This window comes from Acinonyx jubatus, chromosome B4 (genome assembly GCF_027475565.1).
Source record: "Acinonyx jubatus isolate Ajub_Pintada_27869175 chromosome B4, VMU_Ajub_asm_v1.0, whole genome shotgun sequence".
NCBI classification, from domain to species: domain Eukaryota; kingdom Metazoa; phylum Chordata; class Mammalia; order Carnivora; family Felidae; genus Acinonyx; species Acinonyx jubatus.
Window position 1 is genome coordinate 112,223,320 of NC_069387.1, and position 21,889 is coordinate 112,245,208.

The 21,889-nt window shown below is 35.7% G+C and overlaps 1 protein-coding gene across 5 annotated transcripts in view; it reads right to left on the reverse strand.

Moving 5' to 3' along the window:
* EEA1 (early endosome antigen 1) overlaps positions 1-21,889 on the reverse strand; it is a 492,836-nt gene that overhangs the window by 32,465 nt on the left and 438,482 nt on the right. For all 5 annotated transcript variants that reach the window (XM_053226593.1, XM_053226594.1, XM_027071108.2 and 2 more), the window contains 6 exons: positions 19,647-19,796; positions 18,260-18,379; positions 9,621-9,824; positions 6,495-6,695; positions 4,211-4,324; positions 1,346-1,501 (listed from right to left, as the gene is read on the reverse strand). In XM_053226593.1, the coding sequence (XP_053082568.1) occupies positions 1,346-1,501; positions 4,211-4,324; positions 6,495-6,695; positions 9,621-9,824; positions 18,260-18,379; positions 19,647-19,796 (945 nt within the window). The remainder of the gene's footprint in view (positions 1-1,345; positions 1,502-4,210; positions 4,325-6,494; positions 6,696-9,620; positions 9,825-18,259; positions 18,380-19,646; positions 19,797-21,889) is intronic.

Consider the following 21,889-nt stretch of genomic DNA (forward strand, 5'->3'; position numbering starts at 1 on the left):
TAAACAACACTGATGTAATTGTAAATATTCAAAATTAAAATGGAGTTGTCATATCACCCTTCTCCTTAGTACCTATTGCCGCTAAATAATAAAGACAGCTGAATTCCTGATATTGCACCTTTAAATTCTCGGTTTAGAGACTGTTGTTCCTCACAGTGTAGTTTCTGCCTCATACATATACATATAACTGTGTCCATTTTTGAAAATTTGCAAAATCAAACTGTTAAATATAAAGTTTGAATATATAGGAGTAATGCATTTTCTTGCATAGTTGTAATAATTTTGCACCCTAAATATTTTATAAACCAACCTAGGTATCTATAGCTCTTATGCAACTCTTACAATAGATTTTGATGCAACTGTAAAATTTTGTAACAAATAATTACAAAAAACATATGGAATACTCCCTAAAATAATTACCAAATGTTAAAGATCTGATTATCACAAGAGACACTCTCGGTTCTAAACAATTATTTGTAAAAGATACACAAAAAGAATTCTCATTGGATACTTTTCAGTAAAATCGTTTTTCTGTTCTTTTCAAATTATTACAAAAAGTAATTGTGTCATTACTATCATCATTGGCCATAAAGAAAAAGAAACTCATAAATAGAAATAAAAATGTAATTCTTCTTCCATGTTATATTGGTGTGGATATACACATATACATGTACACATCCAATAGTTCTACAGAAGTGTTCTGTTTGTGAAGGTATAATTTACATATATATAGTAATTTGAGAAATCTTTGTTTAATCAATAGTAGATCCCATTTCAAGGACAAAGGACTCAGGTCAAACCCTTGTCTGATAGGTCTACTCATTTAATCTCTTTAGTACATCAACAATTTCACTTGGAATTGAAGTTAAGAAGCAGTTTACCACAGCATAAACTTATTATTAAACTAAAGACAAAATCCAAAAGATATAAATGTAAAATTTAAAAAGTGAAGAGGTCTGTCATATGTGAAATATATTCTGAAATAAGGAGGGAAGGAGATAGGAATGATGGAACAGAAGAGGCTTCATAACAACAACAACAACGACAACAAAATGGTAAGTTCCTTGTAATTACAGAGTAAATCTCTGGTTGGTTGTTTTTTTTGAAACATTACAAAGGAACCAGTATAACTGTCATTTGTAAAAGCCACTCATTAATAAAGAAATTAAAATTAAGAATGGAATTCAAAATTAAGACCAGAAAAATTCCAGGTAATTTAAAATTCTATAACACAACTTCACCTTTGTTTGCAAATTTAAAACCTTTGATTCCTTCTAGGTCATCAGTTTCCATTACTACAGTAGCAGAAAATATAAGTAACACACTCAATATCTTTTATACAAACCTTAATTTGACCTTCTAATTCTTCAGTTTTTTGTTCTAAAGAAAGGTGTTTCTCTTTATATTCTTTAAGATGACTTTCCAACTGACTGCAATGTTCTTGCTTATCCTGTAACTTTGCAGTGACTTGATCCAACTGAGTAGTGATCTTATTTAACTCCTATAGAAAAGTACAATTGAAAACTTTGGTAAGGTTTTCTTTCTTGTATTCCCAAATGTTTGATCAAAGTACTGCTGAAAACTCTTTAATTCTATTTAAGAAACTATTTGAAGTTTAAGAAACTATTTGAACTATCAGAGGTTATTTTACCAGTACAAAGGACCTGAACTGAAATTGTACATAGCATGAGATATTAAGTTTATATGCATCACCACTTAACTTTTTCTAGAAAGAGTTATTTTAGGACTCAAAAGACACAATAGAACATTAAATATACTAATAATAAAATAACACTTTTATATTATAATTAAATGTTTTCAATGTTCAAGATGCTATTTTTATGTTGGGATGAGCACTGGGTGTTGTATGCAAATCAATTTGACAATAAATTTCATATTTAAAAAAAGATGCAATTTTTAAAAATAACATTTAAAAACTATTACAGTGACTTTTTACTTGATTTACTATTGGTATTATTTCTTTTTTTTTAATATGAACTTTATTGCCAAATTGGTTTCCATACACCCAGTGCTCATCCCAACAGGTGCCCTCCTCAATGCCCATCACCCCTTTCCCCTCCCTCCCACCATCAACCCTCAGTTTATTCTCAGTATTTAAGAGTCTCTTACGGTTCACCTCCTTCCTCCTCTGTAACTTTCCCCACCCCTTCTCCTCCCCCCACCCCCACGCGCCCCGGTCTTCTATTGAGTTTTTCAGGATCCACATATGAGTGAAAACATATGGTATGTGTCTTTCTCTGCCTGACTTATTTCACTTAGCATAAACTCTCCAGTTCCATCTACGTTGCTACAAAAGACCAGATTTCATTCTTTCTCATTGCCAAGCTGCTAGGAATTTACCCAAGGGATACAGGAGTGCTGATGCATAGGGGCACTTGTATCCCAATGTTTATAGCAGCACTTTCAACAATAGCCAAATTATGGAAAGAGCCTACATGTCCATCAACTGACAAATGGATAAAGAAGTTGTGGTTTATATTTGCACTTTTAAAATAGAAGTAGAACCTCACTTTACATACTACAGGTTTGTAAGCCATACAAAGGTTTTATTATAACCTTTGTTTTTACATAACAATGCATCATGAAATTGTGTCATTATTTTCTAAAATATTGTATTTGACTGAATAAATTCCCATTTTATTCAGACCTTTTATTAGCTAAATGTCCTATTTTAGATTCTTAGATTGCTACTAAACTTTCCGTATTTTATTAACAGAAATGTAAATAGCATCCTAAAAGCTATGATTATTCCCTTAGCATAAACAACTAAAAGTGAGCTAAGGAATATGAAAAACCCTCAAGTTCTTGAAATATATTGGCAAACAGCTCTCCCTATCACCATTAAAAGGTTGAACTTACCTACCACCAGCAACATATGAAAGTGACTTACTCTTCCTCTTCTACACCATCTCCAATCCTTCCAGTACTAAACAAACACATTTCACCTCAACAAGGGCATACTGTCTTAATTTACAATTGATTGTCTTAATTTACAATTGATTCTTAATCTGAACATTCACTAATATAGTTTTGATCATTTACTCTTCTGTAGCTTCATGCAATTCCTATCTGTTTTAAATATCGAAGATATTAATCCTTCATTGGACATATTTCAGAAAGTGTATTATTCTTTTGCTATGTGCTTTCTAATTTTGTTAGTAATATTTTTGGCAAAAAATTTTTAAACTTTTATGTGATTATTCTTATCAATAATCTTTTCATTACAGTTTCTAGCACTGATCTTGTGATTAGATCATATTTTCCAGATGTATGTAGCAATGAGTAAAAAGTTGCAAAACATGCATACACAGTAATTCTACGTGCATAAAAGAAAATATTAGTGTGTGTGTGTGTTATATATGAACATACACACACATATTTGCCCAATGCTTATAGAACTCTGGACAGGTACATACCAAATTTAAGAGCAAACATTCCCTCTAAGAAGGAAAATAGGACTGAAGGTTAGGGTAAATATAGAAAACAAAGCTTTTATTTTGTTAACTTGATATATTACTAGATTGATTAAAAAAAAATTAGGCCAACAACCAGTGTTACCACTCAGATAAAAAGTAAATTTAAAAAATGTCATTTGCTAAAAGGGAAGAAAAATCTATCAGCATTTTGACCTTGGCCCTTAAGTAGGAAGCCTTTATTCTATTAGAAGTATTGAGAAAAGTAACTTATGTATTCCCTGCAGCCCTACTTATTCTTATCCCCAAAATAAAAGAGGAGCTCTTACTGCATTGGAATACATGGTGCTCTTTTCCTGCTTCCAAGAGGTAAGTAAATCTAGGTCATGGCCCAGATTACCTACTAAGAACAGGTGTGAGAGTCTGTCTCCCTTTACCAATCATTGGCACTTGATGCAATGAAGCAACAATTCAACAATTAGTAACAGATATTTCAGCTGCACACCTCAGTCAACACTAAGGACTAATACAAAATTAAGAAGCCCAACCATGCTTACACACCAGTTGCGCTTTATCAAAAACAAAAATGATATTTTTATCTTCATCTGTCTGACTCCTGCATCTAGAACTGGTTCTGAACTCAGGCAGAAATTAAGGGGAATAAACAAGTAGATCACAATATTAATAAAATTGAGTATCACTTTCATACATGTTTGCAATTAATTTATCTACCAAAACATTAGGTTATGGGATGAGACTGTATCACGTTCACCTACCTGCTGTTTATCTTGTAATGCATTTTGGGCTGTGTCCAAATGATTCTGAAGATCTGCTCTTTGAGCAGTTTTTGCTGCTTCTGCTGATAGCAATAATTCAGTTTTGGCTTTAATCTGTAACAAAATTTGCCAGTCATTTAATGTGTATTTATTTCTTGATTTTCTCTTGCTTCAACATGCATTGCTTTTGTCAAATTATTTTAAAAATTAAGCCCTTTGGCAAAAAAAAAAATAAGGATTTAGACACTGAAAAATAAGTATGTAATAATCCCAAAACAGGAATGAATATGGGAGAAAAGACTCCTAACAATTTTTGGACAAATGACGAGATTTATTATGATATATATATGTCCCTATATGACACCAAAACACTTCTCCCTCTTTCAAACTGGACTTCCAAATATTGGGTTATCATGTAACCCACCTAACAAATATTTATATTTTAATTAGAAAGAAATGTGTATCCTCTTCCTCCAAGTTAATATGCATGCCTGTTATTTTATATTTCTTACTTCCAATAGAATTGTTTTCCCAAAATAAAGAAAATCAAGGCTTAGATATGTTTCTATAACTTTCTCTACTATAGTATAGAATAGGAAATCAACGATGACAATGGAAAAAGAAACACATTTTAATTCCCACCCTGTCACTGATGCATTGAATGTGAATTCTGTACTGGCCTCTGAAAGAAGGTTATTAAAAATATATAATGGTAGCATATAAAAGTATTTTTTTAATCTAACCTTTAAAGTAAAATTTAAAAATCAAAGTCAAAAAGTATTTAACATAGAAATCTAATGGTGTAATATCAAATGACTGAATTTCAAAAACAATAATAAGGACTTCATGGAAAAAAAAAAGAAAAGCAAAAGGCTCTGGTGGTTTCAGAAGGTGTAGTTTGCCAGAAGAGATAAAGAGGGAAAAAGGCAAACAGGAAAGCTAAACAAACTGTCTAGATAGCACCTTTATTTAATTCTTGTTCCCAAGGTTTTTCCACTACTAAGTAAAGCAGAGAGGGAGAGAGAGAGGTCTGAGATTAGGGGGAGAGAGACAAAGAGACAGGGAGACAGAAAGAGAGATGGAAAGACAGAGACACAGGGAGAAACAGAATTTAAAACATTTGATGGCCTCAGGGAAATACGAATCAAAACCACAATGAGATACCACCTCACACCTGTCAGAATGCCTAACACCAACAACTCAGGCAACAACAGATGTTGGTGAGGATGCGGAGAAAGAGGAACCCTTTTGCACTGCTGGTGGGAATGCAAACTGGTGCAGCCACTGTGGAAAACAATATGGAAGTCCCTCAAAAAGTGAAAAACAGAACTACCCAATGAGCCAGCAATTACACTACTAGGTACTTATACAAAGGATATAGGAGTGCTGATTCAAAGAGGCAAATGCACCCCAATGCTTACAGTAGCACTATCGACAAGAGCCAAAGTATGGAAAGAGCCCAAATGTCCATCGATGGATGAATGGATAAAGAAGATGTGGGATATATATATAAATATCTATCTATATATATGTAGATATCTATAATGGAATATCACTCGGCAATCTAACAGAATGAAATCTTGCCATTTGCAACAATGTGGATGGAACTAGAGTATACTATGTTAAGCGAAATTAAGTCAGAGAAAGACAAATATATGACTTCACTTATATGTGGAATTTAAGAAACAAAACAGGAACACAGGAGAAGGGAAGGAAACATAAGATAAAAACAGAGGGAGATAGGGGCGCCTGGGTGGCTCAGTGGGTTGAGCATCCAACTTTGGCTCAGGTCATGATCTCAACTCAACATTCCGGAGTTTGAGTCCCACATCGGGCTCTGTGCTGACAGCTCAGAGCCTGGAGCCTGTCTCAGATTCTGTGTCTCCCTCTCTGTCTCTGCTCCTCCCCTGCTCGTGCTCTCTTTGTCTCAAAAATAAATAAATATTAAAATTAAAAAAAATAAAAAAAATTAAAAAAACGGAGACAAACCTTATATAAGAGACTCTTAAATACAGAGAACAACTGAGGGTTGATGATGGGGTGTTGGGTGAAGGGATGGGCTAAATGGGTGATGGGCATTAAGGAGGGCACTTATTGGTATGAACACTGGGTGTTATATGTAAGTGATGAATCATTAAATTCTATTCCTGAAATCATTATTACACTATATGTTAACTAACTTGGATTTGAATTAAAAAAAAATCTACAGTCTTAAATTTTTGATGGCCTACAATTGGTGTTTTATTCAGAAAAACTCACATTAAATTGAATAATTCAAAATTACCTGTATGTCAAGCTGGGAAACCTTCTCCTTGCTCTCATTTAATTGACTATTTAATTCATTGACACTAGTTTCTAAGGAAAGGACACGGTCTTGTGCAGCTCTAAGATGTGCCTTCTGCTCTTGCACTTGGTCATGCAAATTCTCCTGGGCTTGTTTATGGCTTTCTGACTGATTCTTCAGCTTCTCTGTTAGTTGAGTTACCTATCATACAAGGAAGACTAATTATGAAGGTCACAAATGATATAAGAAGAATTAAAAAAAAAAAAAAACAAATTTAAGGACCATGAGAGTATTAAAGTGCTCTGTAAGTTATCTCATATTTTTAAGAAAATTTATTCATCTTTCCACAAATAAGTAAATAATCTTGCAAAATCATAAGAAAACAACATCAATTCAGAGATTCCTATTATTTTTAAAACCATCTCTACTGAGCTAGAATTTACATGAAATAAAATTCACCTAGTTTAATTGCACAGCTTGAGGAGATTTGACAAATATATACACTCACTTAACCATTGCCACAATCAGATAGAGAACATTTCGATTACCCCAAAAGGTTTACTCATGCCCCTTTGCAGTCAGTACTCTCCACTCATCTCTAGCCCCAGACAATCATGGATATAATTAATACGAGTTTCTTATATATTCTGAGTATTTCTGAATTGTCAGATATGTGTATTTCAAGTATTTTCTCCCACTCTGTCTTGACTTTTATTTTTGTAACAGTATCTTTTGAAGGGTAAACAACTCTAATTTAGATGAAATCCGATTCATCTAATGTCTCTTTGGTGCACCTTGCTTGGAATTCAATGAGTTTCTTGAATCTGTGCATTCATATTTTTAATCACATTTAAATTTTTTCAGCCATTATTTCAATAAATATTTTTCCCCTCCCCACTTTTCTGTCACACCAATTATATGTATGTTAGATTACATGATCTTGTCCCACAGGTCACTAAAGCATAGTTTTTTTGGTTTTTAGCCCAGTCTTTTTTCTCTCTGTGCTTCCTTTTGGACAGTTTCAATTGCCTTGTCTTAATGTTCACTTTTGTTTTCTATTTGGTTGATTAAGCACATCCAATGAAATTTTAATTCCATATATAGAGAGAAAAGTTCTATTTCTTTTTTTTTAATCATTTCCACTTCTATTTCCATTATAGTTTTTCCTTTACAACCATAAGCATATTTTAAGAGCCATACATGTTTTCTTCTTTGAATGTCTAGAAAGTTTTGATATTTATGGAAATAAATCTTGACTTTGTTGCCTTCTTTCAAAAATGCTTAATTTTGTCCCAGCAGGCAGTTAACCCACACATGGCTCAGCTGGATCTTCTGAGGCTTGTTTTCATGCTTTGTTAAGTCAGGTGTACACCAGCTTTTACCCTAGGGGCTGGTTTATCTTTATCCCAAGGTGTGACATTTCCGGGGTTTCTACTAAATGGCCCCAAAGTGCTCAATCACATCTTTGTTCTCTTGCATAAACATCTCCAAGCTCTGATAATTTTTCTGTTTGCAACTCCTAACAATTGTTCATTGCCTGGCCACATGAAATCCCACATAAGAATGCAAAGTTTAGCAGTCAGCTGAAGGCTTAAGTTGATCCCTATGCAGATTTTTAGAGCTTCTTCTCTCCACTGTTCCCTCCTCTCTGATATTCTGCCCCACAATTTGAGGTTCCTCAACCTTCCTAAACTTTAATCTCTTAGTACTCTGTTCAGTGAGACCACTGTGCTTTCCTTGGATTCCCCCAACCTACACCAGTCTGAAAAATGCCTCTGGGTTACCAGAAGTTGGAATGGTCAAAAGGTTCACTTCCCTTGCTTCTCTTCTCTCAGGAATCAAACCCCTGTATTGCTTGTTGTACAGTATCTGAAAATAGTGATTTGATACTTTTTTTTTCTTTTCTAGTTGTTTATGGTGAGAGGACAAAATAGGTATCAGTTACTTCAACATGGCCAGAAGCACAAATAACATAGATTTATTTTTATTTATTATTTTAAAAAGAATTAGAGGAGTGCCTGGGTGGCTCAGTTGGTTAAAGTGTCCAACTCTTGGTTTCACTCAGGTCATGATCTCATGGTTTCTGGGTTCAAGCCTCTCACCAGGCTCTGCACTGACAGTGTGGAGCCTGCTTGAGATTCTCATTCTCTCCCTCTCTCTGCCTCTCCCCAGCTTGTGCTCTCTCTCAAAATAAATAAATTTTAAAAATAAAATAAATAAATAAATAAAATTTAAAAAGTGGTTGTTACTTACTGATATTTTGTTTTACTATTTTCTCATTTAGATAATTATAACTCTCTTACTGGGCAATTCTTCCAAAAAAGCAACTATAAATTCTTTCAGTTTGAAAATGGATTAAGCCAAATTTTGTTAAGTTTCTCTTAAACTACATATGAGCAACTTATCAAAATTATTATTAGCTATGTGTTCCAAAGACATAATTACCAAAATATAAGTAACTAGTAAGCCTGCATATTAACCAATACATAATAATAACTAGCAGTTGATTAGTGCTTTTAGTTTATAAATATAATTTATTATTCTTTTTCTTTTCAAAACATCACAAAATGCCATGAGGCAAGTATGTATTATTAACACCATCTCTATTTTTCTAATGAGCTAACAAGATGAAATTACTTGCTTGTGGTCACACAGGTAGTAGGTTATATACTGGGACATGAACTGAGATCTTTGTCAAATCATGCTAACTTACTTTTACTACAATAGCAACCCATCTCTAAGGTAAATTGGATGGTATTTGTCAAAAAAACCATAATATTTAAAAAGTACTAATAATAACCAGAATGAAGAGGCATTTAAATAAAGTACTCAGCAATATTTAGAAAGATAAAAGTGAGTTTTAGAAACAGAACACATTTGGGGCACCTGGGTGGCTCAGTTGGTTAAGTGTCCAAGTCTTGATTCCAGCTCAGGTCATGATTTACTGGTTCATGAGTTTGAGCCCCACATCAGACTCTATGCTGATGGCGCAGAGCCTGCTTGAGATTCTCTCTCTCCCTCTCTCTCTGCACCTCCTGTGCTCATGCACACTCTCTCTCTCAAAATAAATAAATTTAAAAAGAAAAACAAACAAAAATAGAAATAGAACACATTCGACAGGCTTACTTGTTCCTGTAAGGTATGGTTTTTTTCTTGTAACTGGTTGAGAACAGCAGTCTCTCCTTCACCAGCCTGAATTTTTGCATAAAGATCTTCTCTTTCTTTTTCTAGTAAGGAAATATTTTCTTTACTCTTCTGTAATAAGGCTTCAAGGTTCTGGATCTTCTGGTCCTTATCGCCAATTTGACGTAATACTTGTTCTAAATCATTCTGTAAAGAAGTGAAAACTACTACCTTAACGATAGAGAACTTAAAAAGTTATTCCTCAAACAGAAAATGACTGATAATACATTGTACAACTCAAATTCTGAGTCTTACGTCTTTTTCTACTCGTTAATTTTAACACAGCAAACTTAAGTAATTAGAACTATGTGTTTAATAATATAAATCTATATTATCAATAGTAAACTAGAATTTAACCCCCCCAAACCTTCAATTAACCACATTCTTACTCTAACACTCTGACCTCATTGCCCAGTACCCTTTTGTTTAATCCATTTCAGACACATGGGACTCTCCTTATTCCTTCATCACACCAGAACACTCCCACCTCAGGGCCTCTGAACTCACTGTTTCTTCTGTCTAGAATCCCTCTCCCACAAGGTCACATGGCTCATTCCCTCTCCTTCAAATGTTTGTTCAAGAGATGCCTGGGTGGCTCAGTTGGTTAAGCATCCAGTTCTTGATCTTGGCTCAGGTCATGATCTCATGATCCGTTGGATCAAGTCCCATTGACAGCGCAGAGCCTGCTTGGGATCCTCTCTCTCCCTCTCTCTCAGCCCCTCCCTGACTAGTGCACATTCTCTATCAAAAAATAAATAAATAAACTTACAAATAAAAAAATGTTTGTTCAAATGTCACCTACTCAATCAGGCCTATCCTGACCACTACATTTAAAATTGCAGCCTTTCCCAATATTCCTTCTCCTGAATATTTTATTTCTTTCCATTGCACTTATCTTTTGACACAATAAATAATTTATTTATTTTTCATGTTTATCTGCTTCCCTCCACCTCACTAGAATATATGCTCCACAAAGATTAGGATTTTTGTCTGTTTTATTCGTTGATGTATCCAAGACACAAATGTTCTACGATATTTGTTGAATGAACAGAAAAATAAAGGGTTGCACTCTAACACACACATACTCATGAAGGCTCACTTCAATACCCCAAGAGGAATCTTCTATCAATACATCAAGGGATCCCTCTTCTTTTACTTTACCGAGGGTCTTAGTGTTTACTTTTTACTAAGTGTTTACTTAGTCTTTACTTCTTTTACTTTACCGAGGGTCTTAGTGTTACACAGAGCACGGTGTATTAGCCCACATCCAGAACAATGTCCATTAATATTCTGGAGCTATCCGACCCACATTCTTTGGCTCTGCCTCACTTCTCCCCAGAACCAGGTCCTAACAAGCCCTTCCACAAACCTTATACCCCATACCACCTTGCTCGGACAGAGTCAGCAACCACCTGGTACTGGTACTCTCCAAAATTTGCACCAATATTACACTATTTGAGATCACTTTCAAACACGTTTCTCATCTAAGTTTCAATCACAAAATGATGAAAGGCAACCTACCTCTCTGCTCTCATTCTCTACTCCTGCCACTAATGACCCTCTTCTCCACATCCCACTCATCTTCTGGAACCACAGTTCTAGGCCTAAGTTTTGTTTCCAGAACAGTCAGAACTGAAATTTTTAGTTCACCCTTTATAGATGCTGATTCCCCTTCAACACTCTCAGATACGTAAGGACCATTCTGCTGGGCAAGCAGGGGAGGTTGACTTCTTCCTGGTTTTTCACCACCATAGCTCTCCCCCTCATGTAAAAGCTTCATGCTGCTTTGGGAAGTATGTCGTTCATTTATTCTAGCTTCTATTCTGTGTTGCTATTATCTATAAATCCCTACCTCATTCACTGAAGACTTGAGACCTGATTTAGTCTTTCTCTCAATCCCAATTTCTGCCAATTTCCTGGGAAATACAAAATACACAAAGAATTAAGAGCACAGCCTCAACAGTCATATCATCTTAATTCCTGGACCTCATTCTATTCACTCACTCACATGTATGATCTTGTAATCACTTGAAATTGTTCCAGATGAAAAATTTCAACTGTCCTACTCTGTGACCACAACTTCCTGACCATCTTCCAATTTCCTGACCTCATTTCTGTTCTTCAATGCAATGCCAAAGAGACACTGACCTCAATTTTCTTCTGACTTATATAGCACATGCCTCATTTCTCTTCCTGAACCTCATACATGGATATGAACTAACTTAACTATCCTCTCAACTATTCAACATTCTCCATTTCCTTGCACCTACAAATTCCCCACACAGCCACCCTAAAAAAGCCCAATCCTAGATCAGTGTTGCAATCTTCTTACTCCACACCTTCATTTCTAAGAACTGTTAGAGCAAAATCATAAACCTTCAGAGATTGGTGCCACTACAAAGTCTAGATCGCAACCTCCATTATATACTTAAAATCATCTTGTCAATCCTTTCACTTGAGTAAGATTCTTACCCCCAAACATTCCCCTCAATAACTATTTAAAAGCTTCAAGGGGCACCTGGGTGGCTCAGTCAGTTAAGCATTCGACTTCAGCTCATGTCATGATCTTGCAGATCGTGAGTTTGAGCCCTGCACTAGACTCTGCACTGGTGGTGTTGAGCCTGCTTGGGATTATCTCTCTCTTTCTCTCTCGTCCCCTTCACCACTTTCACTCTCCCTTTCAAAATAAATAAATAAAATAAAAAATAAAAATAAAATAAAATAAAATCTTCAATATTCTCTCTAGATTTTTAAATCTCTGCCTGCCTTCCATTCAACTATCTCCAACTTTATCCATTAAAAAAAAAGGGAGGGAGAGGGTATCTTCAGGGATGATGCACCTTGATTTTTCACTCTCTTATCTATAAAGATAGACAACAGACAGATAAATCCATATTTAGTTCCTTTCCTCAAGCTTCAAAGAATATCCTTCAGAGAATAAGTTCAAATTTACCACCACCCACTGTATCAATGACGTCACAGCTTATCAATACCCTATTCCTTCAGTCACCTCTCCTTCAATATCCTCAAATGACTCCTTCTCTCCCAGACTGTCCCAGACTATAAACATGTTCAGGTTATCTCTTGTTTTCAAAACACTTCGCAGACCAAGCCCCACCCACTACTGTGCAGTCTTTATACAATTCATATTTAAATTTCAAAAGAAATTCAAATTTACTTTTGCAAATCTCTCATTTACTCATCAAAAATCAGCCTTTCATCTCTATCACTTTATTGCAATTATGTTTAGCAAGAATATGTAAGAATATTATATAAGAATCCTTCATATGTATAAGCATATACATTTATAATAAATAATTATAGCTTAATATCATGGACATTTTTCACTTATCATACTTGGCATCCCTATTACACATGCACATTTGAAGTTGCTGATTAATCTGAAATTTTGACTCTCCCATTCCTTTGGCTTCCACTTGGCAGGTTCTCCTTAATTACGCTGATCATGCTCTTCCTTTGGGGTGAGCTTCCTCCAATCCTCCATCCTGTTAGGTGCTAATGTTTCCCAGAAGTCTTGTGTTACCAGTTGTCTATTCTCCTCATTACACTCCCTCCCTGGCTGATCACATCTATTCTAATAATTCCATTTACCCCATATATACTGTGATGTTTCTCACAGCTTTAAATGAATATATACTATAGGTACCTCAACAACGTCCAATATTGAACTCACAACACTGCCCAATGAAATGGCCATTTGTCTCAGATGCACTAACAAAGTTGATAACACCTCCATTTACCATGTACTCAGTGTTATCACTCTGGAAGTCATTTACTTTCTTTCTCATTCCCTGCAACTATTAAGTCCTACTTTTTTTTTTTTTTTTTTTTTACTGCCCAGGTATTATTCATATTTGCCCTATAACATCTTTAACAATTGTTTGAACTAAGGCCATTATTATTTTTCATCCAAACTACTGCATATATTAGTCTTTTAACTGATCTCCTGCTTCAGAATATTCACTCTGAAATCCACCTTTCACACAACCACAGGAATAACTTATTTAAAAATCAAATCTGGGGGGTGCCTGGGTGGCTCAGTCAGTTAAGTGTCTGACTCTTGTTTTCGGCTCAGGTCATGATCTCACGGTTTGCAAGTTAGATCCCCACATAGGGTTCGGTGCTGATGGTGTGAAGCCTGCTTGGGATTCTCTCCCTCTCTTTCTGCCCCTTCCCTACACTCTGTCTCTCTCTTTCTAAATACTTAAAAAACAATAATCAAATCTGGCTATGGCACTTCTCTCATGACGTTCAATACTTTTCTATCTTCAAGGACAAATGTCACACAAGACCTTCTATAAACTCACCCATGTCTAATGCTCTGGTCTCTTCTCCAATCTCAGTTTAGTTCATATCAGCTTCACTATCCTTGCCCTTTTAACTCCTTGATTCGGAGTATAATCTTTACTATCACCATCTTCACAACCCAGGAACATCTGCACATGCTCTGCAACTCAAATTGTCACTTTTAAGAAGTTTCCAATGACTGCTCTTTTCCAGACTGAGTTAGAGAACTGTCCTCTGTGCTACCATAATAATTTTATACACATATACACACCTAGAACGACACTGATTCTACCTCTTTAATTAGTTTTTAGGACTTCTGAAATTTCCATAATGAGAGACTTTGCATGGTCTCTTTGTCATCCTTTTCTTATTCTTCTTCCCCAGGGAATGGGGAATTCAATTTAACCAACTGAAAGTCTGGAATAAGAAACTAAGCATGTTTTGCAGAAGAATGAACCTGGACCACTTTCTTACCCATACACAAAAATAAACGCAAAGTGGATGAAAGACCTAAACGTAAGACAGGAAGCCATCAAAATCCTTGAGGAGAAAGCAGGCAAAAACCTCTTTGATCTTGGCCACAGCAACTTCTTACCCAACACATCTCCGGAGGCAAGGGAAACAAAAGGAACAATGAACTACTGGGACTTCATCAAAATAAAAAAGCTTCTGCACAGCAAAGGAAACAATCAGCAAAACTAAAAGGCAACCGACGGAATGGGAGAAGATAGTTGCAAATGACATATCAGATAAAGGGTTAGTATCCAAAATCTATGAAGAACTTATCAAACTCAACACCCAACAAACAAACAATCCAGTGAAGAAATGGGCAAAAGATACAAATAGACACTTCTCCAAAGAAGACATCCAGATGGCCAAGCAACACATGAAAAAATGCTCAACATTACTCACCATCAGGGATATACAAATCAAAACTACAAGGAGATACCACCTTACACCTGTCAGAATGGCTAACATTAACAACTCAGGCAACAACAGATGTTGGCGAGGATATGGAGAAAGAGGATCTCTTTTGCACTGTTGGTGGGAATGTAAGCTGGTGCAGCCACTCTGGAAAACAGTATGGAGGTTCCTCAAAAAACTAAAAATACAACTACCCTACGACTCAGCAATTGCACTACTAGGCATTTATCCATGGGACACAGGTGTGCTGTTTCGAAGGGACACATGCACCCGCATGTTTATAGCAGCATTATCCACAATAGCCAAGTATGGAAAGAGCCCAAATGTCCATCGATGGATGAATGGATAAAGAAGAGGTGGTAAATACATATACAATGGAGTACGACTTGGCAATCAAAAAGAATGCAATCTTGCCATTTGCAACTACATGGATGGAACTGGAGGGTATTATGCTAAGTGAAATTAGTCAGAGAAAGACAAAAATCCTATGACTTCAGTCATATGAGGACTTTAAGGGACAAAACATGAACATAAGGAAAGGGAAACAAAAATAATATAAAAACAGGGAGGGGCACAAAACAGAAGAGACTCATAAATATGGAGAACAAACTGAGGGTTACTGGAGGGGTTGTGGGAGGGGGGGCGGGCTAAATGGGTAAGGGGCACTAAGGAATCTACTCCTGAAATCATTGTTGCACTATATGCTAATTTGGATGTAAATTTTTAAAAATAAAAAAATTAAATAAATAAATAAATAAATAGAAAGAAAGAAAGAAAGAAAGAAAGAAAGAAAGAAAGAAAGAAGCTAAGCATGTTTAATTCAGCCCCTTCCTTTCCCCTCAGTCTAAGAGACAACCTGCCTATAAGAAGTTGAAAGCCTGTCATTTCCAGCTTTGTCTGTCATTGAATGAATAAATTTAATTCTGGGGCACACTATAAAAAAGCACATTTGGGGGGCGCCTGGGTGGCTCGGTCGGTTAAGCGTCCGACTTCGGCTCAGGTCATGATCTCACGGTCCGTGAGTTCGAGCCCCACGTCGGGCTCTGTGCTGACCGCTCAGAGCCTGGAGCCTGTTTCAGATTCTGTGTCTCCCTCTCTCTCTCTGCCCCTCCCCTGTTCATGCTCTGTCTCTCTCTGTCTCAAAAATAAATAAACATTAAAAAAAAAAAATTTTTTTTAAAAAGCACACTTGGGGCTCCTGGGTGGCTCAGTCAGTTAAGCGTCCGATTTCAGCTCATGATAATCACAGTTCGTGAGTTCGAGCTCCACATCAGGCTCCATGTTGACAGTGCAAAGTCTGCTTGAGATTCTCTCTTTCTCCCTCTCTCTCTGCCCCACCCCCACTTGTGTGCACCTCTCTCTCTCCCCCTCAAAATAAATGAATAAACTTAAAAAAAAAAGCCCACGGCTGCAGACCTATGCCAAATTCTCTACCTCAGTCTTACTACTCTATTTCTTTGCTACTCTTTATAGTAAAACTCCTACAGTTATCTACATTCATTGTATCAAACTTCTCTTGCCCCATTTTCTCTTGAACCCCTTACATCAGGCTTCCATTCCTACTTCTCTATCCAAGTTGCTCTTATCAACGTCATCAGTGACCTCCATGTTGCCAAATCCAATAGATTCTCAGTCTTCATCTTGCTTGACCTCCATCCTCCTCATTAACCAGGCCAAACTTCTTGAAATCATCCATGACTTCTCTCTATATATATCCCACATCAATCTATTAGTAAATGTGTCAGCTTCACTTTTAAAATATATGTAGAATCTGACCATTTCCCATTACTTGCACTGTTTCTACTCTGATCCAAGCCATATGATCTCTATCTGGATTGCTGTAGTTGTTTCATAGCTAATTTCTTTGCTTATAATCACATGTCCCTACAGTCTACTCTCAATACAGCAGCCAGAGTAATCTTGTGAAATTATAAGTCAGATCATGTTACTCCTTTGCTCAGAACCCTGCAATGATTTCTCATGTCACTCACAGTAAAATCCTCAGAATTATCTATGAGGCTTGACATGTTACTCCTCTGTGATCTCCAGGACTCTGTGACCCTCTAACCCTCTCATGTCTCACACCACTCCAGTCACCAGCTTCCCAATAGTCCTTAGACATGTTCCTGCCTCAAGGCTTTTTAATGTATGGATGTTGTTCTCTCTGATATCCACATGCCTCACACTTTCTATTCCTTTGGCTCTTTCATCTTCTCAGAGAGGTCTTCCCTGGCAATCCTATCTCACACTGCAGTCCCACCTGCAGCTCCCCAGATAATTTCTAATCTCCGTTCCTTTGTCATCTCCATAGCACTGACTGCCATCTAACACACGACACATTTTGCCTATTTACCTTGGCTATTGTTGGTCCCCCTCACTAAGCTCCATGAGAACAAACATTTTTGTCTGTTTCATTTGCTGTCTATTTCATTTGCTGTCACGTCCATAAAATCACTTCCTTGGCTAAAAGTAGATATTAATACATATTTGTTTACTGAATAAATGAAAGAACAAGTACATGAATACAATAGTTTTATCTCTATCCATCTGACTCCCATCCCACTCTCGAAACTCAGAAGGGAAAGAGACATCTTACTTATAGCCTCCTTTAAATAACTCCAACATTGTTTCTGTTTACACATCATTAGACTACCATTTTCTAGAAGGCAAGCACTTTGTCTTACCCATCTCTATTTTCAGTGCTTACCACAGTGCCTGACATGTAGTACTCAACAACATTCAATGAATTAATGAAAGACTGAAGGAATAAACAAATGTCAAAAGAGGGCACCCTCTTCCCTTCGCTGTAACAAAACGAAAATTTAACTTCTTTCAATCTTCTAAGCTATGCTATAGAATCTGTACAAATTTAACCTAATCACTTATATTTTCTATGCCTACAATTCCAATGTTCCTATGATGGTTCTAAAGCAGGAAAGACATGATCAACAAATACTAAGTTCTACTGTAGAATATACAAAATGTTCTTTTTTACTGGGCTAACTGAATCAGGAAATTTGTACTTGTTTTAATTTTTCAAATAAGGTACTTTTAAAAATAATAAATAATAAGCAGTAATATATTTCGTCTACATAATAAAAAATTTAATAAAATTTAAATATTTTATATAAATAAGTACACTTACAATAGCAAATCTAGTTATAATAATTTTAAAATAGAAAATTTCAACATAGCAACCAAAAGAAAAAGATTTTCTGCTCATCTAGATACTGAAAATTATCAAAACCCTCCAGAGTCAAGTTTTTTGCATTATCCAGTTTTAGTACAACAAAAGAATAATGACCTGGTTAATTCCTGTTCAAAAGGCTAATAATTCAAATAATATTCACCTGAGCTTCTCGAAGTTTTGCTGTAGTGCTTTGCTGAAGGGCTTGCTGTTCTTGATGTTGTTGCTTCGTTTTATCTAATTGATGCTGCAATTCTGTGGAATTTGTTACTTTTTCCTTCAACTTAAAAAAAATGTAGATTGTTAGTTAACAACTTAAAAGCATAATGCTATCATTCGTAAGTATCTGGCATTACTTCAATTCTCAAAATTCTCGAGTCTGAGTAAAAACCTAAATTCAAGGGGGCGCTTGGGTGGCTCAGTCAGTTAAACATCCAACTTCGGATCACACGGTTCATGGGTTCGAGCGCTGCATTGGGCTATGCTGACAGCTTGGAGTCTGGAGCCTACTTCAGATTCTGTGTCTCCCTCTCTCTCTGCCCCTCCCCACTCACACTCTCTCTCTCTCTCTCAAAAAATAAACATTAAAAAAAAAGAAAAAAACCCCTAAATTCAGACAATATATAAAATCAACTTTAAAAGCAATATCTCATTACTTATAGAATCCTAATCTCATGATTATGAAACTATTCCCTAGGTATTCCTAGGGACTCATCCTAAGAACACAATTCTTTCTCTAGGTTGGCATTTAGTTTATTATTGCTTTTTTCTATACTAATATGATCAAGGAATTAATTACATACAATTTTTTTGTAACAACAATCTAAATCACAGTACCAATATTTGTTTTATTTTTTTCCAAAACAATCATAATTATCGCTTATTGGGAAAAAACAGAATCATCTACCATGTCCAAGATTCTGGGTCTAGAAGAAGATCCTAGCTTGATGAAGCTAGATGTAGTTTGATGCAACTACAGATTTTAACTCTCATTGTTTGTTCAATTTTAGTATAAAAGACATAATTTAATGATAACTTTAACCAAATAATACTTACCATTTTTAGCAACCACACCTTTAATTAGAATAGCATTCAATCTTATGCTTTAATTGAAAGTGAAAATCCATAAGTGCAAACTCAAGGTTTATATGCACCAAATATGTGTCATTAATGATCCTCACCAACTGTGTTCATTTTTCACTGTTCTATTGGGATGCTGTCCTTCCTGGGTAGGGAGACTCTTCCCTCCCAGCAGCCTATGAAAGGTTCACTCCCAGAATCTTTCTTGCCTAAAGCTAAAAGAATAGTCTTCTTAAACACATTTTAGTTGAGAACTTTAGAGGATATAGTCACAACAAAATGACCCATATATAGTGAATAGGAAGTAGGATGTTTCTAGTGGGGAGAAATAAATGTCACAATTTAAAGTTAAAAAAAATGTCCAATTAAAGCTCCCGACAATAAAAAAATTGAACCATCATGAATATTTAACATGCCTCAAATCTATCAATAAACTTACTAACATAAACTCACTTGAAATGTTAGCTTACCTGTTCTTCTAAACGAGAAAGTTTGAGTTGTAGATCAGCCACTTGTTGTTCTTTATCCATCAACTTTTCACTTGAAAGCTGTCTCTGTTCCTTCAGCCTACCATGAGCTTCACCTAGTTGGCGCTCTGTCTCCAGAAGTTTGCTATGTAACTTTAAAAAAGAAAAAAAAAAAAAAAAGGTTGTGTACTACCTATGTACAAACACACACTCATCACTACTGTCTAAACAATGTGTTTTTTTTAAATCTTAATTTTCATATACTTTGGGGGAACCTAAGATCCAACTGAATTTTAATCGCATAAATTATGATGGATCACATAAAACTGTGATTAAGCATCACAGTTTTGGGGGTTTTTGTTCTCTTAAAAATGTAGTGAACCAAAGGCTCTTTTTTGGCCTTAAGTATTATAATCACCTGAGGAACTTAAAAATAATAAAATGAAATGTAAAAATCAAGACACTCAGGGGCGCCTGGGGTGACACAGGCGGTTAAGCGTCCAACTTCGGCTCAGGTCATGATCTCGTGGTTTGTGAGTTCAAGCTCTACGTTGGGCTCTGTCATCTCAGAGCCTGGATGGAGACTGCTTCAGATTCTGTGTCTCCCTCTCTGCCCTCCCCAGCTCATGCTCTGTCTGCCATTCAAAAATAAACATTAAAAAAAAATTTTTTTTTTTTAAATCAAGACAGTCAAGGCACATACAATACTATTCCACAGTATTTTTTTTTTTAATTTCATACTGGTTCTTATTTTATCACAGTTATGAACCACCACAATTAACTTCTTACATTTGGGTATTGAATAGAGCACAAACCACTCCCAAATCCTCAAATTGGCACATAATTTCTTTTTTTTTTTTTTTTAATTTTTATTTTTGAGAGAAAGAGAGAGGGCATGAGTGAAGGAGGGGCAGAAAGAGAAGGGGACAGAGGATCCAAAGCAGGCTGTGCCCTGACAGCAGAGATTGGCACATAATTTTCTAAATAAAAGAGAATAAAGAATATATATATTTTTTAATATTAGGTGGCCCTCATTCATTAACTTTAAAATTACCACCCAGTTAAAACTAATTGAAAGATTTGCCCGGGAGCTAAGAACCATCACTTTCTCAAATTCTTTATTTTCTCTAATACTACCAGAAATAGCAGTCGGTTTCTCTTAGGAGAGGGGGAGTTCTATCAAAAAAAGAAAAAAAGTTTGTATTAATTTCAGAAGAATTACTGCATAAGTGCTGGAAATATAAAACAAAAATGAGCTGTATGATATTTGAAAAAGTTGCAAGACATTTGGCAAGGCTTATACACTATGAGTGCTCCTCCACACCAGCCTCGTAACACATGCGTGTGCCTCACTAAAATTAGAAATTAATAAAAAGCATTCTGTACAACTGTTCTCAACCAAAGCTATTCAGGTTAATGGTGAGAATATTAAGAATCTCTAGCCTTTGTGTCATATTCCTATATATATGCTCTATACTTGCATATTTCTCCATAAAAATTCATAGTTGGCCAGGAAAAAACAGAAAAGTTTTATCAGAAAAGTGGACACCCACTATTTTCTTATGCTGTGAAACACCCTGAGGCTATTAGAACATATTCTATCCTTAATAAGGAAAACCAAAGTCAATTTTTAAAGTAAAACATGTTTCCATCTAACTAAAACAAGAATCAGTACTAGTTAAAGAGAATGCATTTATTTTATCTTTGTCCTTAGCCAGCACCCTGATGTCTCTCCTTTGATTCTTCTTGTTAAAATGCAGTGGATTAGCTCTATAAGGTAAGTACCCAAACTTCCTTCTTATTACAAGAATTAGGCAAAATCCTGATATGTAAAAGGGAGGCCTTCAAAGTAAACTCACATTTCAAGCATCTAATGTGTGTGATCTCTTACAAACAGGCATCACCCATATCTAGTTCTTAAAACTTGTTGAATATGAATCTCCTGCTGATTAAGAGGTATAAACTTCAGTTATAAAATAAGTCACAGAGATGAAAAGTACAGCACAGCAAATAGAGTTAATAATAATATTATAATAACATGGTAGGGTGACAGATGGTGACCACACTCCCCATGGTGAGCATTCAGCAATGTATAAAACCGTCAAATCGCTATGCTATACATGCACCAAAAAATAATATAAAAGGGTCTCCTGATATCATTGTTAATACACAGATAATCAGACTCTTCCCATATAAATTTAGATTTAGTACATTTGAGCTAAAGCCCAGAAATCCATGTTTTCATC